The sequence below is a fragment of the Rutilus rutilus genome (assembly GCF_951802725.1).
Source record: "Rutilus rutilus genome assembly, chromosome: 6".
In the NCBI taxonomy this organism is placed as follows: domain Eukaryota; kingdom Metazoa; phylum Chordata; class Actinopteri; order Cypriniformes; family Leuciscidae; genus Rutilus; species Rutilus rutilus.
This window is the reverse complement of record NC_140214.1, coordinates 25916675-25942164: the sequence shown is the minus strand read 5'-3', so window position 1 is coordinate 25942164 and position 25490 is coordinate 25916675. Positions and strand designations below refer to the sequence as shown.

The 25490-nt window shown below is 38.4% G+C and overlaps 1 protein-coding gene across 1 annotated transcript; it reads right to left on the bottom strand.

The window, feature by feature from the left end:
- Positions 1 to 945: 945 nt before the first annotated feature.
- kncn (kinocilin) lies at positions 946 to 19380 on the bottom strand (the record flags this gene model as incomplete). Its single annotated transcript, XM_084412220.1, has 5 exons — positions 946 to 1088; positions 2492 to 2591; positions 13601 to 13678; positions 14711 to 14779; positions 19233 to 19380. 5 exons carry the CDS (start codon positions 19378 to 19380, stop codon positions 1016 to 1018), a joined length of 468 nt encoding a protein of 155 aa, XP_084268346.1. The 3' UTR covers positions 946 to 1015.
- Positions 19381 to 25490: the final 6110 nt, after the last annotated feature.

The following is a 25490-nucleotide window of genomic DNA, read 5'->3' as shown; positions in this document are numbered from 1 at the left end:
ATTAACATCTTAAAGACGCTTTCTAAATGTCTATTTAACATGTGACAGGAAACATTTTACAGATGTTTTTCAGTTGAGCAAATGCTCAAAAAATTGCATCTCCCAGATGAAAACATGCATATTAAAACAGTTGTCTCTGAGATGTATGTGTGCAATGAGGAACTCAGAACTCAATTCAAAACTAATAGAAAACTATAAATAGTCATCCACTCATCATGTGGGTCCAAACCTGAATGACAGTCATTCTTTCTGTGGAACAGAAGTGTTTCAGTGCTCTTTGTTCCATACTATGCAAGTCAATGGGTTCAATCTTGTTTTTTGGGTTTCCAGTGTTCTTTAAAATATTTGTGTTCTGTTGAGGAAAGAAAGTAATAAATTTTTGGAACGTCATGGGGGTCAATAAATGATGACAGAAGATGTTCTTGTAACCAGTCCTACTCAACCCGCTCTAAGCGGGATTCGAACTGGCAGCTCTGGCATGGGAGGCAGCCTCAAGTGTCAGTCGCTAGTGCGGTTCTTGAGACCAGGGGAGTGAGGTTTACTCACACAGCTCTTGCTTTCTTCTGTTACACTTACCCCTTTAAAGTGGATTGAGGTTTACACACACAGTGTAGCTTGCCTCCCTTTCATGCTAAAAACCCATCGACTTTCATTGTATGCACAAAACCAGATGAAACATTCTTCAAAATATATTTTTTAATGTTCCACTGAAGAAAAAAAGTCATACAGCTTTGGAACAACATGAGGGTGAGAAAATGATGACAGTTGTTTCATTTCTTAGGTGATCTATCACTTTAAGCATATTGGTTGTTCTTGACTATATTGGTATTCATTTTGTAATTTTCAGCTTGCTCATTGATTTTTCCAAAGATTATTTTAGTATTCGAGCAGACATCTTGTTTAAAATGAGTGAAATCAGATAGGAGATAGTAATGAGATTTATGCAGATATGAGCCTTGCTTATTGTGAAATGAAAACTGTTTGCTCTTTAATGAGTCTCCGTCGGATCCAGCCATTATGAAGGGTCTTGATCAGATGGCGACTTAAACTTTCGCCTGCCCAAGATATCTGGAACATCTGCAGAAGGCCTAGGAGAAAAAAATACAATGCTCAAAATGTCTAAATGTACACTGTAAAAAAATAAATAATAATTGCTGCCATAAATTAAGTACAATCACCTTGGTTATTTAAGTCATTTCAACTTAAATTACATTAAACTGACTTAAAAAAGTGAGTTGAATCTTGTATACCTTTTTAAAAAAAGTTGAAAATGGATTAACTTATTTTGATGAGTTAAAGCAATGTAAAAAACATGTTGTCATAACTTATTGATCATTTAATTTTTTACGGTGTATGTGTGTGTTAATACAGCATAAGCTTGTATGCGTATTTTTCTAAGTTGAAGAGGCAGCGCCAAGTATGGGTCCTCATGAAACATAAATGTCATTATGAGTGAAGGCAGTAGTGTAAGTCACCATGACAACCACATCCACAGCAACTTTTTTTTTTGTTGGTTTGAGACCAATAAGCTCATAATGGGAAGTGGTCGACACCTTCCTTTTTCCATTTTTTAAGAGGGTGTATTCGATCAGAAAAGACTTTCGGGTTGTACAACTCCGAAGCCAACTCATGCAGGTGAAAGATTTGCAGAAAATAGGCCAATCTCGCTACTCTGTAGTGGTTCTTATATGACCGTAAAATCATGTCACAAAGAGGGTCGATCAAAATAATGTCCTGGAAGTGATTGGCTCCTGGCATAGAATATAATGTGTGAGCTCAATAGGGAGCAAAAAGCCTCTCTCAAAGCGCAATTCCCAATCACTCCGTTCCTCCAGTGAGCCACAAAGATGCATGCTGTTTGGCACCACTGCCTGCTAGAAGAATCAAATTACTCTCTGGCCCTAGAGAAAGACTGCCATATTGAGAGAGGGAATTCACTGTGTCGCAAATGTAATGAGGAGAGTATGCACTCGCGTGTGTGTGAGTTTAATTTGTATCTGGTATACCTCACTAATGTAAAGTTATGAATATGTGAGTGACAAAATGATTTACGCAGGTAAAAAGCTGTATAGATGAAATTGCTTTTTTAGGGGCCGTTTGCATGACACTGTTTTTAACTAAAAACGGGAAACTTTTTCAACTTGAAAATGGGTTTCAAAGTGCACGTTTTTGAAACCGATACCAATATCGTCCCCATGTAAACAACAACAAAGTGAATTTGTGAAAGCGATGTTGTCATGCGCATGTGTATTGTGTTCAGTCTATAGGCGCAGAGTGTTTCTTTACAAAGTGATATCGCCAACTACTGGCCTGACATGCATAATACAGCGTTTTTAGTCGTTTTCGCGGATCTATCTGAACAGGATCGTTTTGACAACATTGCCGTCTATACGAGAAAAAAAGTGTACAATCTTTAGTACATCGTAGCCTTAAGCTCTTGTGCTGCTCTTAAACATCAGTGTTGTTTTAGAAGAGTACAAGCTTGTCTCACCCATCATCCTGTGAGCCCTCGGCTGCTGTAGAAGTTGTTGTCTCCGCAAATGTCCCCATCCGGCTCTTCGATCGTTCTACATTAAGCTGGCTTTGAGTCCCTAAGAATGAGACAGAAAAAGCAGGCATGTGGTTTTTCCATATTTACACAGATTTCAGTATTTTCCGACCTGAAGTATGACCTATGTCAATTGCGTATACCCACGCCAATCATCTTCCCAAATTTATGAGAAACATAAATCATGTGTTGTCAACAAAAGAGAAGCTTCAAGGTCCCCCAGCGGTTTTCCTTATAGTTTAACATTTAAAGCAAAATACAGCCATAAATATTAGTATTTTAATTTTACTGTTGTTCTGTAAAATAATAATATAATTATTAATTAAATAATGTTTTATACTGTACAATAGCATTATTGCAATAGTGTAGTATTATTGCTATTTATACAAAAAGGAACATGGCTTTTCCTATCACTGCTAAGCTGATGACACACAGCTCCCTTCATTCCAGCCTGATGATCCGACGGTTGCTGCCTGGCAGACATTTCTGGCTGGATGAAGGACCACCACCTTCAACTAAAGCTTGCGAAGACAGAGTTGCTTGTGGTCCCGGCCAACCCAACACTACACCACAACTTCTCCATTCAGCTAGGTTCGTCATCCATAACTCCATCAAGGTCAGTCAGGAACCTTGGAGTTGTGATTGATGATCAATTGAAATTTACAGACCACATTGCTAGAACTGTCCGGTCCTGCAGATTTGCCTTATACAACATTAGGAGGATCAGTGCCCGGTTGCACAAAGCACCTTAAGTGTAATTTTCCCTTAAGTTCGCCCTTATGTTTCCCTTAAACCCTAAAAGAAAAAAACCCTTAAGTGTTACTTAATTAAGGGTTTCTTTAAGTGAAACGTCATTAGAATTTCCCTTAAATGCTGGGGTTTTTTCACTTAAGTAATCCCTTAAAAAGCGTTAAGTGTTGCATAAAACCCCTTAACGGTCATTTCCCTAAGTATAACATAAGGTTTGGAAATCGTAACCTTAAGAGTAACGCGGACAAAAATAAGACGACATGGCTGAATTTATGTAACCAGCTAAAGATCATTATGTGCCAAGAAGAATTTTTAGGGAGAGGGAGAACCCTTTGGACCATCTTAGCGATGAAAAATTGTTGCAAGAATACCGATTTGATCGACGCGCAATATTTGACATCGCTAACTAGACGGCGACCTTGACCATGTCACACATCGCACCACTCTTTACCTGCGGTGTTACAACTGCTTATAGCACTGCGTTTTTTTGCAACTGGGAGTTTTCAGACGGTAGTGGGAGATGTTTTCCACGTGCATAAATCTTCTGTCAGCAGAGTGGGGCTCTTTCCCGTCATTTAAACGCAACGGTCAAGTTCCCGCGGTTACATTTGGATTTATTTGTTTTTCAAAATTGTTTTTCTTTGACCATATTCGTCAAGGAGAAAGCATTTCTCCTCCTTTATCCAATTAGGCTTTCTTTTTTTCGTTTTCTTTATCCATTCCGATATCCTAGCCTACTTTATTTGATGAAACTGCGAAATTGCTAGTGTTAGTGTTTTGCGTAGGCTATCTATGGCTACAACAGACTTTTATAACGTGAATCCAGGATCGCTGTCGTGAAACACTTAAATGTTTCCCTTACCTAAGAGAACCGTTTAAGAGATTATATGCAACACCCTTAAGTTATTCTCTTAGGTAAGGAGAAATCACCCCTTAAGTATCATACTTAAGGGAAAAACTTAAGGTGCTTTATGCAACCGGGCACAGGCCCTTCCAATCAGAGCATGCTACACAACTCCTTGTCCAAGCACTTGTTCTATCCAGACTGGACTATTGTAATGCTCTCCTGGCTGGTCTTCCAGCTTGCACTGTCAAACCTCTGCAACTGATCCAGAATGCCGCAGCAAGAGTGGTCTTTAACGAGCCAAAGAGATCACACGTCACTCCTCTCCTCACAAAATTGCACTGGTTGCCAGTTGCCGCTCACATCAAATTCAAGTCACTGACTTTTGCCTACAGACCAACCACTGGCTCTGCTCCCTCCTACCTAAACTCATTACTTCAGACCTATGTGCCATCCAGAAACTTGCGCTCTGCAAGTGAACACCGTCTTGTGGTGCCATCTCAAAGAGGCACAAAATTCTGTTCTTTTTCTGTTCTGTTCCCTGCTGGTGGAATGACCTGCCCAACTCAACCAGGGCTGCTGAGTCCGTGGCCATTTTCAAGAAACGGCTGAAGACGCATCTTTTTCGGCAACACTTGATCCATTAATACTAACACTTTATCTTCTATTCTATATCTATTATCTTTATTTTTTTTTAAATTATAAAAAAAAAAGATAGAAAGTTAGATTCAATTGGGAAGGGTCATAGCACTTGCATATTGTTGTCCTATTGTTAGTTTAACTGCTTCTATTGTTCTCATTTGTAAGTTGATTTAGATAAAAGCGTCTGCTAAATGAATAAATGTAATGTAAATGTATTTGTATTTGCAATTAATTGAATTTTTGTAATTTAATTAATAATAAAACAAAATAGTTTAGTAATAATAATAATGATATTTATTATTATTAGTGTTGTAATTATTATCATTGTCAGGGTCAAGTTGAGTTTTACTGTGTTTTTGTTCATGTGCCTGTGTTAAGTTTCCTCCAGCTGTGCCTCAGCCCTCCACCCCTGATCCTCCACCTTGGTCCTCACTCCCTCCGGCATCATCTCGTCTCCGCCTCGATCCCTCAAGCCGACAGTGTTACCTCTGACTGCCTGGCCTACAATGTCACCCTGGGTCGTCATCCTGACAATTTGGCTGGGGTCTTCAGGTTTTCTGGAAACCCGTCCAGGAAACCAGTCCGGGCTCCAACTTGGCTCCTCCCTCCATCTCTGCCATGGTGTTCCCCTCAGCAAGCTTCTCCAGCCCCTCATCCACCTCCAAGACCCCTCACTCCCTCCACTTTTGGATTGTCATTTCTGGCGCAGGGACCCGTTTGGTGGGAGGGGTGAGTAATGTCAAGGTCACGCTGAGTTTCATTGTGTTTTCGTTCATGTGCCTGTGTTTCCTTTCAGTTTTCCTTCTCCTTAGTTATTGATTCCTCCCTGTATGTTACCATTGTTACTGGTTAGTCTCACCTGAGTCTAGTTTAGTTTTCTGTGTACTTAGACTTCCTATGTTGTTCAGTTCACTGTCGTTTATCGTCATAGTTTAATGATTTGTGTGAATTTGTACAACCCCATTTCCAGAAAAGTTTGGATGAAATGCAATAAAATCAATGTGATCTGTTCATTCTCTTTAACCAGAATTTAACTGTCAAAAGTGCAAAGAAAAGATGTCCAATGTTTTCGCTGACCAACTTAATTGTATTTTGTAAATATTCATTTTGATGGCTGCAACACACTCCAAAAATTTGGGACAGAACCATGTTTACCACTGTGTCTCATCACCTTTCCTATACACTTTTTAATCAATAGGAATAGAGGATACTAATTGTTACAGTTTTGCAAGTGGAATTTTTGCCCAATCTTGCCTGATACAGTCTGTGGTCATCGTTGTCTGATTGTGAGTCTGATGGAAAACTTTTCTTTGTTTTTTTGTCAGTTAAATAAAGGTCCAAGGGAATCAACAAATCGCAGATTCTTGATTTTATTGCATTTTACACTACTCTTTGAAGATTCTCCTGAGTACTAAAGGTTTCGTGGATTAAAGAATTTATATTGACATTCTGAGTCATTTGCGTTTGGATTGCACATCAATGTGACTATTATCATTATTATTATTAGTGGTAGTATTAGTATTAGCATTAGTAATAATGTATAATCATATTGAATGGGGAAAAACAGTTTCATTGTTTTTTTGTTTTGTTTTTTTGTCTGGCTGATCACATGCCTGAGAAAGACAGAGACCACAGTATGAGACTGCTGTTCATTTGCTCAACTCATCCCTGTTGCCTGTTTACATGATTCAGTGCATTACTGCTGTGTGCTCTGAGGGCATAATACAGGCCATGAAAATTTACTGCATAATTTACTGCTTTTTATAGCCTTTTGCTGCCAAGCCACATGCACACAGTTTTAAAGAATACCTCAAATTCATATAAAGCCTTACGGTCCGATAACATAAATCTATCTTCTTAAAAAACCAAGAAAATCAACTGCAGGAAATGAGGCATATCATATCAAATTAGATTTTTTTTTCCAGATTATCAATCTATTCATCTGAGCACAAATCTCATAATGACTGTGCATTATGTATGGAGTAGAAACAGATGTGCGGACTGACGCAGGAAATGGCCAATAACAAGGACACACAGTAACTGCATGAGGGACCCTGGGCTGCTTGGATCGACACGTGTCAATGTAATTTCCACAGCAAGGAAAAGAGTGAGCTTTCCGATTAAATGAACATGGTTTTCTGGTTGCCCATCTCATGACTGCTGTCAGTTCATAACTTAAAGTGCCTAAAACACTGTTACAAAAGTTTCAAAGTGCTGTTAAATAATGTTGCTCGTTCACTAATTCCTTCAGAGATCACAAGCGCTGTCGAATTATGGACCCTTTTCACAGACTGATGATGATACCTTTCCACAGTTATCAATGTTGAAAATCTAGTAATGTTTTTCATATATACACTGCTCAAAAAAATTAAAGGAACACTTTGAAAACACATCAGATCTCAATGGGGAAAAATATCATGCTGGATATCTATACTAATATGGACTGGGTAATGTGTTATGAACGAAAGGATGCCACATAGTTTGATGGAAATGAAAATAATCAACCTACAGAGGATTGAATTCAAAGACACCCCGGAAATCTAAGTGAAAAAATGATGCAGCAGGCTTGTCAATTTTGCTGAAATTTCATTGCAGCAACTCAAAATGGTTCTCAGTAGTTTGTATGGCCCCCACGTGCTTGTATGCATGCCTGACAACGTCGGGACATGCTCCTACTGAGACGACGGATGGTGTCCTGGAGTATTTCCTCCCAGATCTGGACCAGCGCATCACTGAGCTCCTGGACAGTCTGAGGTGCAACCAGGTGATGTCAGATGGACCGAAACACAATGTCCCAGAGGTGTTCTATTGGATGTAGGTCAGGTGAGCGTGGTGGCCCTTCAATGGTATCATTCCTTCATCCTCCAGGAACTGCCTGCATGCTCTCGCCACATGAGGCCGGGCATTGTTGTGCACCAGGAGGAACCCAGGACCCACTGCACCAGCATAGGGTCTGACAATGGATCCAAGGATTTCATCCCGATACCTAATGGCAGTCAGGGTGCCATTGTCTAGCCTGCAGAGGTCTGTGCGTCCCTCCATGGATATGCCTCCCCAGACCATCACTGACCCACCACCAAACCGGTCATGCTGAACGATGTTACAGGCAGCATAACATTCTCCACGGCTTCTCCAGACCCTTTCCTGTCTGTCACGTGCTCAGGGTGAACCTGCTCTCATTTGTGAAAACCACAGGGCACCAGTGGCGGACCTGCCAATTCTGGTGTTCAATGGGAAATGCCAATCGAGCTCCCTGGTGCTGGGCAGTGAGCACAAGGCCCACTAGAGGCCGTCGGGCCCTCAGGCCACCCTCATGAAGTCTGTTTCTGATTGTTTGGTCAGAGACATTCACACCAGTGGCCTGCTGGAGGTCATTTTGTAGGGTTCTGGCAGTGCTCATCATGTTCCTCCTCGCACAAAGGAGCAGATACCGGTCCTGCTGATGGGTTAAGGACCTTCTACGGCCCTGTCCAGCTCTCCTAGAGTAGCTGTCTGTCTTCCTGGAATCTCCTCCATGCTCTTGAGACTGTGCTGGGAGACACAGCAAACCTTCTGGCAATGGCACGTATTGATGAGCCATCCTGAAGGAGCTGGACTGCCTGCGCAACCTCTGTAGGGTCCAGGTATCGCCTCATGCTACCAGTAGTGACACTGACCCTAGCCAAATGCAAAACTGGTGAAAAACAGTCTGAAAAGATGAGTAGGGAAAAAATGTCAGTGGCCTCCACCTGTAAAACCATTCCTGTTTTGGGGGTTGTCTCACTGTTGCCCATCTAGTGCACCTGCTGTTAATTTCATTAACACTAAAGCAGTTGAAACTGATTACCAACCCCCTCTGTTACTTAACTGACCAGATCAATATCCCAGGAGTTTAACTGACTTGATGCTATTCTCTGATTAAAAAGTGTTCCCTTTATTTTTTTGAGCAGTGTATTTTTTTTAATACACATTTATAACGCTATATATAATGTATATAACCTTGTCAGTAAATGACAAAAAAAAATAATTAATGCTGCTGCGAGGGTGTTTCTAAAACAACGGCTGAGATAGAGCTCACAAATTTACATATTTTTCTCTTCTGAGCAACGTAATCAATCTCTCTATATTTTTCCCCTCTTTTGGAAAGTCGTGGAAACTGTATAATGGATATTTTATTTTGCTTTTGGAGCAAACGGAAAAACAAAAATGTATGCTATTGTCTCTGATGACTTTCACTTCTGAGAATCCCAAAAATGTGAAAAGGGTCCATTGGTAATGGCACACACTACTCAACTAATATTAATGTGGGTACTAAACACACCTATCAATGGAAGGCAAAACTGTCCACAACTACTTTCAAAGCCCCCCTAGCTCTAGTTTTATTTCCAAAACTATGGGTCTATATCTTCATTTATGGATACTCTTTTTATTCGTTCGTGATTTACTGGATAAGGATTTTACAAAAAAATGTATCCACAATTTTTACCCGATAAAATATTTTAGAGCTTAATATTAGTAAATGTACACTCACCTAAAGGATTATTAGGAACACCATACTAATACTGTGTTTGACCCCCTTTTGCCTTCAGAACTGCCTTAATTCTACGTGGCATTGATTCAACAAGGCGCTGAAAGCATTCTTTAGAAATGTTGGCCCATATTGATAGGATAGCATCTTGCAGTTGATGGAGATTTGTGGGATGCACATCCAGGGCACGAAGCTCCCGTTCCACCACATCCCAAAGATGCTCTATTGGGTTGAGATCTGGTGACTGTGGGGGCCATTTTAGTACAGTGAACTCATTGTCATGTTCAAGAAACCAATTTGAAATTATTCGAGCTTTGTGACATGGTGCATTATCCTGCTGGAAGTAGCCATCAGAGGATGGGTACATGGTGGTCATAAAGGGATGGACATGGTCAGAAACAATGCTCAGGTAAGCCGTGGCATTTAAACGATGCCCAATTGGCACTAAGGGGCCTAAAGTGTGCCAAAAAAACATCCCCCACACCATTACACCACCACCACCAGCCTGCACAGTGGTAACAAGGCATGATGGATCCATGTTCTCATTCTGTTTACGCCAAATTCTGACTCTACCATCTGAATGTCTCAACAGAAATCGAGACTCATCAGACCAGGCAACATTTTTCCAGTCTTCAACTGTCCAATTTTGGTGAGCTCGTGCAAATTGTAGCCTCTTTTTCCTATTTGAAGTGGAGATGAGTGGTACCCGGTGAGGTCTTCTGCTGTTGTAGCCCATCCGCCTCAAGGTTGTGCGTGTTGTGGCTTCACAAATGCTTTGCTGCATACCTCGGTTGTAACGAGTGGTTATTTCAGTCAAAGTTGCTCTTCTATCAGCTTGAATCAGTCGGCCCATGATTCTCCTCTGACCTCTAGCATCAACAAGGCATTTTTGCCCACAGGACTGCCGCATACTGGATGTTTTTCCCTTTTCACACCATTCTTTGTAAACCCTAGAAATGGTTGTGCGTGAAAATCCCAGTAACTGAGCAGATTGTGAAATACTCAGACTGGCCCGTCTGGCACCAACAACCATGCCACGCTCAAAATTGCTTAAATCACCTTTCTTTCCCATTCTGACATTCAGTTTGGAGTTCAGGAGATTGTCTTGACCAGGACCACACCCCTAAATGCATTGAAGCAACTGCCATGTGATTGGTTGATTAGACAATTGCATTAATGAGAAATTGAACAGGGGTTCCTAATAATCCTTTAGGTGAGTGTATATTCATAAATATATAAAATATATCAAAATGCCCATGAGGTTTTTGGAAATGTATTCATTTACATTACTTTTCCAGCTCTATAAATCATTAGGCTTTCTCATATCCAGGTTTTCCAAGACCGTGGGAGCCCAGGAAAGAGATGTTTTAGGGAGTATATATTGATATTTAGTTGTTTTAGATCATTTTAATTTTGTTCTTATTTTAAAGCCTTATTTTGTCACGTATCTCTGGTTTACAGAAACAAAACAACGTTTTTATTAGAAGATATTTTAAAGCTAAACAGGAGAAAATGTAAACCACATTATATGAAATGAGAACTGACAAAGGAATGAAAAAAACTGGGAGTACTTATACACAAGCTTAACAAGGAAGGACGGAATCAGTAATCAAGGTGACAAACAAGGAGAACTTATAACTAAGGAAACTAATACTGCATAGGAAACACATGAACATGAACAAAAACATCATGAAACGTAACATAACTCTGACACATTTTAAGTAATCTTAAAGGAGTGCTGAAGCCCCCTGTTTGAGAACCACTGGAATAAGTTGACTAAAAGTACAATCCTGGACCTATGCAGGCCCGCACAGGTAATTCCCTATGAATTATATAATAAAAACAATTACTGTAGTGTAAGTATATATTTTGATGGACAGTATTATGTAAAAAATGTAATAAAAAATATCATTTGTAATCATGACTGTTTAAGTTGTCAAAGATGAAACTTGTAATCAGAGACTTCAAGAAGTTCAAATAGGTGATTCAAATGCAATTTTCAGTAAAGTTGATGCGGCAATTTGATTGTGTTGATTTGATTATTTCAGTAACTTTATTAACTTGACCTGTATTGTCGGCCTCATGCAGGTGATGTCATGTACAGACTGATAAAAGGAAGAAGTAGGATTGGCATATCACAGGAAGCTGCTCGGAAATAGTTACCTATTAAATCATCATTAATTTCCATTGAGCAGGAGGAGTGATTAGACACAATCTTTTGAAACTGCCGTGGATGAACGATATTGAGGCTGCACCTAGAATCATAAAGGCCAGGATCCACCACTTTGGCTTTCATTGGTATACTGACAATATATTGTTCGCCATTTACAAATTTATAGTTTCTTAAACAGTATTTGCAATTACTGTATGTAAATTCGGTATAAAGAAACCTCCAGGACCTGAAATGTGGTATATAAAAATATAAATACAGCCTATTACTGTCATATACATGGAGGTAGTCACAAGAAGCAGGTATTCCAAGATTAAAACTTAAAAAAATCACGACAAAAACTGACAAAGGAATGAACAAAACAGGGAGTGCTTATACACAGAGAACTTAACTAGATACAGGTCGGATTAACAGCAAACTATGGTGACAAACGGGGAATTTAGTAATATGAGAACTGAACTGAAAAGAAACACATGAACAAAAACATGACAACATAACAACTCTGGCAATTACAGGAATGTTCCAAGTTAAATTTAAATTAAGATCTAAAAGCATCTTTGGCATCGCCTACTGTTGATTACCATATAAAACTATTTTGACGTCACACGCATCACACACATGACCAGCGTCGGCCAATAGTGAGCCTACGTGTGACGTACAACACAGATGCGCTACGCAGTTATACTACGTGAAAAGACTCGAAGCCCAGAGAGAAGGAAATGAATAGTGGAATAAAGTCGTTATTTTAGGGGGTTTTTGTGCACAAAAAGTATTCTCGTCGCTTTATAAACTTAAGATTGAGCCACTGTAGTCACTTGGACTATATTAACAATGTCTTTAATACATTTTCTGGGCCAGCAAGTTATAATGCCTTAGAAACCTATGGAGGAGTGAGACAGCTCTCAGATTTAATAAAAAATATCTTAATTTGTGTTCCGAAGATGAACGAAGGTCTTACGGGGTTGGAATAACATGAGGGTGAGTAATTACTGACAGAATTTTCATTTTTGGGTGAACTAACCCTTTAAGTACGTCAACTTTTTCTACTAACCCCAACCCTAACCTTACAGTCTACTAAAACTCTAATGAGAGTTAGTTGACATGTTGTTGCATATTAATGAGAGTTAAGCCGCGTTTCCACTGCAGTAACTTTCCCCAAGAGCTAGGGACTTTGAGGTGGTACTTGGTGTGTTTCGGCCGCAGGGACTAGGGTCTAAATGGAGTTCCGGATAAAAAATTCCCCCTCAGAAAGTCTCTGCTCATGAGATAGTACTTTTTCAGGAACTTTTGGAGGTGGGACTTGGTCGCTGAACTTGCTGATTGGTTGAGTTCACGCAGCATTTTGATTAGTTGTCTCTACGCAGCATTTTATTTCAACCACCTTTTTTTTTTTCTGTGACAAATTGTTCCGGGTAATTTCGGTGAAAACGCGGCTTTAGTTGACAGTTGCTTATAGTTAGTAGAATTTCTAAAGTGGACTATCAAAATAAAGTGTAACCAAGACATTTGATTAGACATTTGTATGCTTTTAATTAGTGGCAAAGGTGTCTTTACATTTGCGTGTTATACTGATACTTTCAATTTAAGCATTTGGCAACACTTTTATCCAAACGGACTTACATTGCATTTAAACTATACATGCTTTTTAGTTCATGCATTGCCTGGAAATCGAACCCATGACCATGGCATTGCTAGAACCATGCCAACACTGCGTTTAATATATTCTGTTTTATGGCAGTGGTTGTTTTTCCATTAGGGTACTGACATTGATGTTATCAGCTAATTTCAACAAGAGTTGCAGCAATTATCAAACAAAACAGTTAGGATGTAAAAATGTGTTTTTATTGGAATTAGAGTTTTAGCTATTATTCATTAAATCCATAATACCGTTTCACATGAAATAACCTACTGGCAAGGCTCTATATTAGCTTGGAACAGAGCTCAGGACTTTGTCACGGCCTCCTGCCTCAGATCCGGCAGGCCAGAGAGAGTGTAAATGAGAAGCAGTGGACAGCTCTACACTGACCCTGAGAAAATATAGTAACTCTAAATAGTCTTCAATTGTCAGACTGGAAGCAGAGAGATATGCCTGAACGGGTTTGTGTGTGCGTATCCACATGACATGGAACAGCCACTTACCCTCTCGTGTGAGTGTAGCCACAGGCTGTTCAGGGACTGGATTTGAATTTGTAGCCACTGGGTGCACTCTGAAGTTGCCTGAGAAAATTAGATTAGCCTGATTAGCCTAAATGTGTTGCAACATGGTCTCTCATCACAAAAGCAAAGAAATCTCATGTTACACAACATAATCTTAATGAAGATCGCCTCTTTCGTGAAATTCTTTTTAGCTTTTAATTATAATTGAAAGGCACCACGGTTGTGCACCATTCAGAATTGAATTTGGAAGAAGTTTTAAGTATGGTATAGCAAAAAGAATGCATTTGAATTTAAAGTCGGCATGAAACGGATGTTGCAATGTTTTTTCTTCCCTATTATGATGTATATATGGTTGTGTTTTGCTATTGCTATTGAGTGACAGCTTGTCCCGCCCTCACATCAGCAAACACATCATCAGAGAAGAGAAGTGATGTCCTTGAAAGAGGGAGGGGAAGTTATTTTGATTAAAGATTATGATTATATTATCATGATAGAATAAATGACATAATAAATACTGGAATATTCCATAAAAAAATAATTCAGTTGACTTAACTTTAAAAGTGAGGAAACTCGTTGCCTTAAAAATTTTAAGTAAATAATCTTCATATAATTTAAACATGACAATTCCACATAACTAAGTTTATTCACTTAATTTTAAGGCAATGGGTTTCCTCACGTTTTTTAAGTCAACTAATCACTTTTTACAGTGTAGAAATGGAATTTTTAGTTTACAAATGTTTAAAAAGTTGTTGTTTTATCGGTCTTACAGACAGACAAATATAAATTATACATATATATACATTCAAAAGTTTGGGGTCAGTATTTTTTAAATAGTAATTAATACCTGTATTATTAGAATAGAAAATAGAAATATTTTTTTTAAATTGTAATAATATTTCACAATATTACTGTTTTTACTGTATTATTTATGTTATATATTCACTATAACCAATTGACAAATTGACCTCATTTGTAAAAATGACATTTCCCGAATTTTTAGCATTTCAGAAAATAGCATTCTTAAATTCTGAATTTTGCACAGCCGTTTAAAGTGTTATGGGTGCTATAAAATATAATATCATGTAGTCTCACCTATATTGGGCAGTATGTGATGAAAGTTGAACCATGCTCTTATGAATGGGTAGATGGAAATGAGGAGACCTGCAGAACACACACAGAGAACAACAGATATGGACTGAATCGCTCACTCCGTGTTGTCATCGTCCTTCATTTCCTGCTGACAAGACCTGCATGTTCCCACCTTGTTTTTTTTTGTCTTAATTGTCTTAACCAACCAGACAGCATAGACATGCAAACCAGCACAGTACCATGGAACATTATATGGTCTTTTCAGAGTATAGCTCTAATATTACAGGATTTCTCTCTTTTCAATGGCTTCCTGAGCTAGAGCTGCACACTAAAGACGTCCCCCCATGCATATTGCATTACACTGCAAATTGATGGACCGAAATTTACACATTATTATAGGCAAGCAGAAAGAAACGAAGCACTTGTGAGTGGTAAATTGCCATAAAAAGGGTCCTGCTAATGTTTTATGCTAAGTTTATTCTAAGTCTCAAAAGTCATTCACTCTAATTTGACATGCCTTCCCTAAAACGTCTTGTATCCTTGTGGCTATAATGAAATTGTGCAGTTGAGTTCTTTCTCTCCTGTCAGTCTCCTTGTGTTTTCGAGAGGTCTGAGGCTGATTGCGAGACAGACTGCAGGGACTGTGCTGGATTTTGATTATGCAACTACTATTCAAGCTGTGAATCAATTCCTGTTTGAAAAGGATGAGGCACCTCTGCTGGCTTTGTGTTTTGGCCAATTTCTGTTATGAGAGGCCACTGGCAGGTATGATTGCGGCATGCTGCGGGGCTTCTTTACCACGTGTCTTACTTGCATTTCCTCTCTCCTATACAATTTTTCCTTTTTGTTCTTCTTTGTCATTTTTGTTCTCTAATCTCCTCCAGTCTTTCTCTCATAACTCACCCCAGACTTATGAATCAATCACGGTGGTTGATGCAGAGTGTGGCGCTGCAATTGATCTGTCCCGTTTGACAGGAGAGATGTTCACGCACCAATAAAGACCTCAGAGCCCATGTGTGCATCCATGCCAGCAATGAGACGGCTTCAAGAATAGGACTTTAGTCTGGGTAGATTTGACACGAATGAAGGAGGCTGCGATTCTACTGTTTAAAGGTTGTTGCTGACACTTTGAATATTCAAACCATCAGCAAGATTGCAAGTGTGATGCTTTTATACAAGTTCAATAAGCAAGAATTTAAAAGTTACATTTAATAACTGAATACTGAATACGGTAATATTTTTCAATAAGGTACTAGTTAACATTAATGAGCAATGCATTTGTTAAAGTATTTATTCATCTTTGTTAATGTTAGTTAATAACATTAATGCAACTGTTCATTGTTAGTTCATGTTAGCTCAGGTCCATTAAATAATATAAACAGATACAACTTTTGATTTTAATTATGTATTAGTAAATGTTGAAATTAAATGAACTAATAAATGCATTTTAGGTCATGTTAACTAATGTAGTTAACTCATGTTAACAAATGGAATTTTTTGTAAAGTGTTACCTATGTTATTGTCAATTACAACTGAAAATATTTTTATAAACAATTGTTGAAAGATATTTTAGTTTATTGAAATAAAGCTGAAGTACAAATATACAAATATTTGAATTCCCTGGCAACTAACTGAAATAAAATAAGTACAAAAATTACTCAAACAAAAATGAAATAAAAATAAATTAAAGCTAAATAGAAATATTGCAAAATAAACTAAACGAATAAACTAAAATTAAAATGAAAACTAATATGAAATAAAAGCAAATTCAAATAATAAAAAAATACTACAATAGTATATAGTAAATACATAATTATAAATACTCTCTGAAAAAGTATTGGGTTGTTTCTGTCTGGAGTATGCTTTGTGTTTGTTTCTGTTTCCTGTGACCTAGTTTTCTAGTGTGTATCATCCTCATTCAACCCCGCTCCCTGTGCTCCCAGACTCCATCTCCCACCTCCTCTTCCCAGATCAGCCAGTTCCTCAGCCCCACCTCCCCTGGTTCGCTTCAGTCCTCCAGCTCCACCCAGTAGGGAGGTTTCCCTGGCTCTGCTTCCAGCCTACGAGCCCGTTACTCCACCTCAGCCTGTCAACCTGCCAGCTGCGCCTTGGCTCTTCCTTCCCTCTTCTCCACCATAAACCTTCGTCCTGATGGCTCCACCGTACTCCCTCGTGCCACCGGCTGCGCCTTGGTCAGACATCGTCCTGCCTGCAACTTCGGCACCATCTAGCTCTGTCTTCCCCCCAGCTCTGCAACCGTCCTCAGGCTCCCTGGTTTCATCTCGGTTGTCCCCAGGGTGTCGTCTCCCAAGTCTCCACCATGGCTCCTCGCTCCCTCAACTCCACCCTGGGGCTTCGTCCTGCTGGACTCTGGGCCACCATCTGGCTCCTCCTGTTCCTGCCTCCTCCCACTCTCCACTCCTCCATGGACTGTTTTGTTCATAGATATCATATATAAAGGCTAGATGTCTCGTGCGCACTGCTGGCCAATGGAGGTCGACGTCCGCACGTGGCGGCCATCTTGCGACAGTGTACTCGCTCACTACTTCAATGGTGCATGTACTTTTAAATAACCATAATTTGCTCATTTTTCTACCGATTTTCAAACGGTTTGGTTTGTTATAAACGTCAGAGATGTAGTTATGACACTGCATACATACACTGCATACATATGAAAAATTATAACATACATTTTCAAGCATTCGGAATTATAGCCACGTTAATAACGTTTGTAAGAAACCAAACCGTTTGTAAATCCGTCAAGATTTCAGCGAGATAAGAGGATTTGTGTGCGTGCTGATCATTCACCTTAATGCACAGAGCACTGTCACAAGATGGCCGAACGATGATGCCGGAAGTGACTGCGCCATAAGACATCTAGCGTTTATATATGATATCTATGGTTTTGTTTGCCCCAGACGTTTTTTGTCCTTTGTACGTGTTTTTGTTACGTGTTCAGTCTATAGTGTTTCATCGCCATCTAATGGCCTGGCAGCAGAATACAGGGTTTTCAGTCGTTTTCGTGGATCCGTGTGAATGGGGATCGCTTTGACAATGGTGTACGCAGAAAACTCAAAGGAAAAACTTCTCCGTTATATATAAGTATATGGTTGTTGTGTAAACGTACCCTTAGTTTTCTAGTCTGTCATCGTCATTCAGTTCACCTGATGTTAATCAATTAGCTCATTAGTTCTGGTATTTATCCAAATATGGACAAAGCCAACCATTGGTTTAAATTTTTGAATAAAAATTTTAAACCCAATGGTTAGGTTTGTCCATATTTGACCAAAACATGGGTTGAAACAACCCAGCATTTTTTAGAGTGATATAAATAATACTAATATTAAAAAAACAATGCCACATTCACATTCAATTAAATATGGCATCTACTCTAAGGTTCATAGCTGCCAATCAGCCTGATCATCTGACTTGACGGTTCAATGTTCCTGCAAGGGCCTATACAGGTAATGCTGACTATTCTCCAGCAGTAAACAATAGATAAAAGGCTGCTGCTGTGTTGTGCAGCTCTATTGTGACAGGGTCCTGTGTAGATTACATACCCACCTTCGTAAGCAGATGGCTTAGATTACAGACCTGGATCAAATGATGGATGAGCCTTTTTTTTGTGACGAACCTCAACAGTGAGTGACTGCAAGAGGATACTATATTATACCTCTGTGCTGCATTGAAAACATGCAGCCATTTCCAACATCCCTCTTAATATAGGTTTATTTATTGTTGACAAATGGCAAAGGATAATGGTGTGAGAAGGAAGTGTGCTGATATGGAGCAGAGATTAGATGTAGTGTTAAAAATGCATGATATGCAAAAAAGCCATGCACTGTGGAATAGTCAGTGAAGCAGCAGAGAACTAGCAGCAAACCTCTAAAGATTCATGCAGCAAATTCAAAGGATAGTTCACCCAAAAAAGAAAATTATGTAACTCACACTCTCATTTCATTCTAAACTTGTAAAATGTCAAAGCTGCTTTTTTTCCACACAGTGAAAGTGAATGGGGACCAGGGATTTTCAATCATTAAAAAAGGATGAAAATTGCTTTTTAGAGCTTGACAAAAATTACTCCATATAACTCCAATGTTATATTTTGAATCTTCAAAAGTCATATGATAACTAACATTTAAGCCATTATTAACAAACAAATCGATCTCGACAGCCATGTTCACCATTTACTCCCAATGTGTGGAAAAGAGTAGCTTGGACATTCTGACAAATATCTTCTTTTTGTGTTCAAAAGAAGAAAAAAAGTCACACATATTTGGAACGACATGAGGGTGAATACAAGTTTCATTTTATGTTGAACTATCCCTTCAATGACCAGATTTATATTTGAGTGAATTTACCATGCATTAAAGACAATTAAAGATGAATGTACAGTATTCAGAGATGGAATCAATCATTGGAAAATCCAAATCAGATCATCGCTAATCTAAATATTAGGGTGATGTATCCCCCTTAGATATCTATGGTGGATTTGGCCAGTCAGACAGAGAGAATTACTACTTACCAAGCCCCCCTGCCCCGAGGAAAATTCCCCCTACCGCATCTGCATCACAGTCCTTTGACACGCCAATGATGATACAACCTGCAACAATACTGAGCAGGGCCGAGCCCACCCGCAGCCCATGGTACTCCCCAATACTGACCGCGTTCATTCAGCAGGTGGAACCCCCCCCACCTGCCCCGTCTGGCTGTCCCACACGCGCTTACAGAGGCAGATCACTGTATGGAAGTTTCACTGTTTGTGAAATGGGTTAACAGAGACTCTACTTTCTCCTCAAGGCTCTTCATACATCATACATCTTTAAACACTGAGCTCTGGTTACCTTGCCGGATTCATGCTTGGTCCCTTCAAACTAATTTATGTCTGATTGAAGGCGACTAATCATTTGAGTGGGAAAGCCAAGCCAGGCCTAACAGACTCATGATACTTGAGTGTTTACACTGAATGGCCAAAAGGGCCATGCATTTGTAAGCAAATGAACTCAGTTAAATGTGTTGAACAATATAGTGTGCTTGATCCTTAAAAATCCAATGTTATTAAGCATAATCGGGTGCGAGGTGTATTAGTAACAACATGACCCAGAACATCTCATCTCCGCTGCTAATTCTTACCTAATAAACATGCACAAAGAAAACTGTAGGCAAACACTTTTTAGTCACCCATTTAGAAATACATGTTTTCCCTCACTTTTAACTAATCCAAAGTGTCAAAGATGTGTGATTTTAAAATACTCATCTGCATAAAGGACTAAATTACCTGATGTTCCCGAACTCCAGCAGAGGATGTTGTCAAGTGCTGCCTACGTAGGAGTCAGAGTGTCACCGCTGGGGACAAAAGATATAATAAAACTAAAAACACATTACATAACATGGGTTGAGGTCACTGACAGTCACTGTGCAACCAAATGCTTTATGAATGAAGCTAGTTCTTTTATTTAGCATATATGCTACGTATGTAGAATCATCAGTCAAAACGTCAAATCATGCCAAGTCATATTTACGGTATGGATATAGTGCTTTATATAATACGTAGATTGTTTTCAAAGCTGCTTCACACTAATAAGAGTGTTAATGTTACAATCAATTATGAAACAAATTCAATTTCAGCTCTACAAAAGATCCCGGCTATCAGTTCTAAGAATGTTTTGAATGTTCTCTAAACATTCCATGATTGATGTATAGATAACGTTTTTAAGCTAATGTTTTGAGAACATTATTAAAGACCAGATAACTCGGAACGGACGTTCTATTAACGTTGTAGTTTGTTTATAACTTTGAGAGAACTTTGCCAGAATTTTAACCTGCTGCTTTGCTCTGCTAATTTAGAAGAGTTTCTGTTATGTTGGTGGGTTTTGGGGGGTTACCATCATGGTGACGAGTGGATCATGAGCTTGGTTTGAGAACAGATGTTAAATGTTCTATATTGTCGTGCTCATTCAGCTATTGTTATGCTATGCTAATGCTATCAAAGCATTGTGTTACCAATTAGCAAGTTAGAATTTCCTGAATTAGCTAGTTAAAGTTAGCCAAGTTTTCTCTACTTAAAATATTTAAGTTGAGATTACATGATAATTTTATGCTAAATTAATTAATTGGCTTACTCAAATATTTACTCAAATACACTAAAAAAAATGAACAAGGAAGGTTGTGCACTTGACATAATATATTTATATTCAGTTTACTTATAATAATTGTGTTTGTTGACTTTAAATGTTTTTTTTTCTATTAAGGTCCACGTAATTATGTCTCAACTTAACCCTACAAAATCCTAACGCGTTGTCTAAACACAAACCATTTATGTTAAGTAAAAATTCTTACATCCAGAGGGTGGCAGTATAGTGCGACGCCAACTGCCATTTTGCCCTAACTTAATTTGATTGTGTTCAATCTGCTTAAATATATATAAAATTTAAGTTTACTTAATCTGTTTGTGTTGGATTACATGAATGATTTGTGTTGCATTAACTTAAACTGGACGGTGCTTGTTAGTTCCCAGCATGCTTTGCAAATGGTTGAATTAAGAGAGAATAAATGTTAAAATTAAGTGTTATTTTATGTTTTTTTTTTGAGAAAATTAGAAAAGGGGAAGACTTGATAGTGTGTAATTGTGTTTAATGGTCAATTACATTGGAATTATTAGAACCATTTAAATTACAGTGTGTTACCATTGTGGAGAAGAGTGGAGCATTTTGTTTGGCTGTGGACTGATTATGTTACTTACAACTGCTTTGGTTGAAAGAGCATGTAAATCTTAGCATTTAAGATGATAATGCGTGCTACTTCTAGCAAACAGCTAGCTGTAATCTATCAATTTAATTATGTGTCACAAAAATAAATGAAATATTAATGGATACACCTGAATCATGTCAGGAAGCCTTTAAAAATTCTCTTTGAGACTACTTAAATTGGGTTGCTTAAAATGACTTAATTCCATGATGTTGAAGTTACATGAACAAATTATGTTAGTTTAACGTAACCCAGTTATGTGGAACCTGTTGACATGAAAAAATTAATTAAAGGCAACATATAATTTTTTTGAGTGTAAGAGCAATTACAATGTCTGAGTACAATATAAAAATATGCAAGTTCTGCTCACTTACATTTTGAATTTCTCAACTTAAAATTTTGTATGTAACTGCTTACCTTAAATAATCAATTAAAAGTTTTGCCAACTTATTCGGATTTACAGTGTGTCATTATTCTGCTCAATTTAGTTCAATAACTACCAATCTGGCAAAGTCCATCAATTATGACACAAGTTCAGTTTAGCTATAAGCAGCTCTACAGAAGACAATAGTGTAATTATTACCTCCAGTCAGTTCAATGTTCATTCAATTCAGTTAAATAACTATATCACTGTTACAAAGTTTGTGCATTGTCCAGCTCAATTCAGTATAAATTTGTTCTCATTTGATGACCGTGCAGTTAAATCGATAATATTACTGAATATTAATTGTTACTTGCCATTCCTTTGTAATTAATTGTGAAATTTACTAGCAATTGTGTTTCTACACCAATTATTTTCAGTGTATAAAATGTTAACACTGACTGTTCCTCTTTGTAAACAACTGTGTCATTTGGCTAATTCAAATTCAGCAGGGACATTAGCGGTGTTTGCTTTAGTACAGTTTTTTTAATCTCTTCCATATTAGGAATGGAAAGGTCATCTTCATTCAGTCTCTTTAACGTAGATGCGCTTAAGACTGATGATCAAATCCACTAATGTGTTTGTGTAGCCTCGCTGTGGCACATTTTCACAGAGGTTCCTGTACTGTAGCAGGCAGATGAGCTCGCCCATTTTGACTGATTTGACTTGGAGCTGGAAGGGAATGTGTAATGAGTCTTCCGCCGTCAGGACCCAAGACCATCCACAAAGGCCCCGAGTTGCCATAGGGATGGCATATCCATGGCAACAGAAGGAGCCGGGGGTGAGCGGGATTAACACCAGAGAGTTGGGTAACAAATGACGTTAACGGGTGAAGAAGAAGAAGTGACACATTTCCTGTTTGTGTGCTGGGCCCTTCAATACGGCATAGTGTCTTTAAGCATAAAATTCAATTTAAAAAAGGTATGCTCACTGGACAAAATAACACAGAGAGGAACTTATGTAACAAAAATTCAATTAAGTTAGGTAACTGAAATGAATAACATCAATAGTGCTCTTTTTTTTGTCAGTTCCACAGGTGGTAATTCATCCCGAGACATAAACATCTCAAGTAGCATTAGAGAAGGTGCAAATACAATAGGCTAATTCATTTACACCGTTGAGAGCAAAATTAAATCAGAGCCATAGCTCAACAAATCAGATAAAAACATATTTTAAAATAAAATATTACAGCAGCATTGTAAACATCATGGCGGACGTCAATGCATAAAATTGACAGAATAAAGAAAAGTGACTATCTGTTCTGTGCTGCTCTGGGCATTTCAGTTTGTTTGTGTGTGTGTGTGTGTGTGTGTGTGTGTGTGTGTGTGTGTGTGTGTGTGTGTGTGTGTGTGTGTGTGTGTGTGTGTGTGTGTGTGTGTGTGTGTGTGTGTGTGTGTGCGTATATGTGTGTGTGTGTGCGTGTGTGTGTGTGTGTGTGTGTGTGTGAGTGTGTGTGGTCATGGTAAACCCTACATTACAGGGACAAAATGAAAGATGGCAATATCTGAAATCCCCATGGGGGGACATTTGTTCGAAAACAACTTATAAATCATATATATATATATATATATATATATATATTGCGTCTGTATGGCTAATAAAACCTTTAAATCCTGACTTTTTTAACATTTCTAAACTAAAATGTACTTTTCTAGCAAAAAAACTAATTCACAGTTAAATTAATTTTAGTATTGCATCCTACTTGCTACCGGTATTGTATTTAGTGTGTATATAGTGTATAGTATAGTATATACATTGCATACTTGGTAATTAAATATCCATATTAATACTGATATGAAAGGTGGAAAGTTATCTATTCATTGTGAAAAGCTGTATGAACTGATTTGGTTTGTTTATGTGATCATAATTTTTTGTTGCTAAATTGTAGTCTTTGTTTGGAGTATTGCTGCAGATAGAGATAAGTGTTAAATAATTCAGTAATTCAATTCAGCACACATTACCATTTCATTATTTCACACGACGTGTCAATAATGGGTAAAGCAAAGCTGACTATAACAGTAGGTCTACATTTACCGGTTCAAAGTGTAAATTTGTGAACAAATAAAATACCAAGCGCAATTTTGGGCAAACAAAAGTGTATATTTGTATACGGAATTTTAACATAAAACTGTAGCCATACTGCACTACAACACTATTAGTGTGATGAACAATTACATCAAAATGTGGTATGTGTAGTATGTACACTCTCAGAAAAAAAGGTACAAAAGCTATCACTAAGACGGAACCCGTTAAAAAGGTTTTAAAATTTACATTTAGGTACTAATATGTACACTTTTGGTACAAAGGTGTACCTTTTGAAAGGGTACTGCCCTAGTGACAGCTTTTGTAACTTTGTCTGATAGTGTACCTTTAATCAAGTTTCTCTTCTAGCTTCCTGACCCTGCATGTAAACTGTCTTGTTTTCATTCTGTTCAGACGTGGAGTTGTGCCCTCCTGCTCTGCCACCGACATCTTCATCCTCGACTCCGGCGATCCCCTCACATCATCCTTCTTGTCAGTCAGACCTGCATGAAGGAGTCCGCTATCACAGATCTGGGCGTTTTGACGCAAATAGTCAAAGACTCCTCCACAGAAACATGTTCCTCAGTCTGACTCATTTCAAGGAAGTTATCTGCCTCAAAGAGATTTCTTATAATGACAAATTCTCCAAATTGCAAACAATTTTGTAATTACTAAAAGCAAACATTTTTTAATTGCCATTCCCAATTGAATATGATCTTATTCATGAAATATTTCATACCAGGCAGAACATTAACGGCCCACAATATTACTGTCATGGAGGAAACGAGCATTGAAGGCTCTCAATGAGAGCGTGTAGATGATGATGCTCTGCGTTGAATGGACATTGCAGAAACATTTCCTATGCTCTGCTAACTGAGGAGGATGCGGTGGGTTAAATGAACAGTGTGGGCCGCCATCACTGAAGAGCTTACGGCCCCCGACAATAATTAGCCCGTTGGACCTGAGGCACGTAAACGTGACATCTATTTAAGTCTGTGCTATTGATGAGCCACTCTGACCTGCCGAGGAAGAGGATGGCCTTTGTTCCCTCTTGGGTGAGAAGTCCACTGAGGCAAAGCCACCAGCTGTGAACTCAATTACCAGAGAGGTGAGCTACCGGCTTTGTATCCATATCACAGGTCTGCAAGGCTGTTTCTCTGGGAGGCGGAAACTGCAAGAGACAATGAGATTGTGTGAAGCCTAGCGACAAACATTTTGAGAGATAGAACAGATCTGAATAGTCAGTGTCATTAACAAAATAAGGCCCTAAGTCTGAAACATTGACAATTTTGGTACTTGCATTTATTGTTATGGTTAAAAAAAAAACAAGTTATACCGTAAATTAACAAACCACAATAAGTAGAGGTAATGGCCAACTATATGATAAAATTAGTAATTAACTGAAAGGCTGATTTGTTCAAAGGACAAGGATATTTTTCATGTCAGGCCAGGGTAGGTTATCACCAGTTTTGGGGGTAACGCATTACAAGTAATGCAAGTTACGTAATCAGAAGTAACTATTAAAGTAACACATTACTTATAAATTTACTACAAAATATCTGAGTTACTTTTCAAATAAGTAACAAGAGTTAC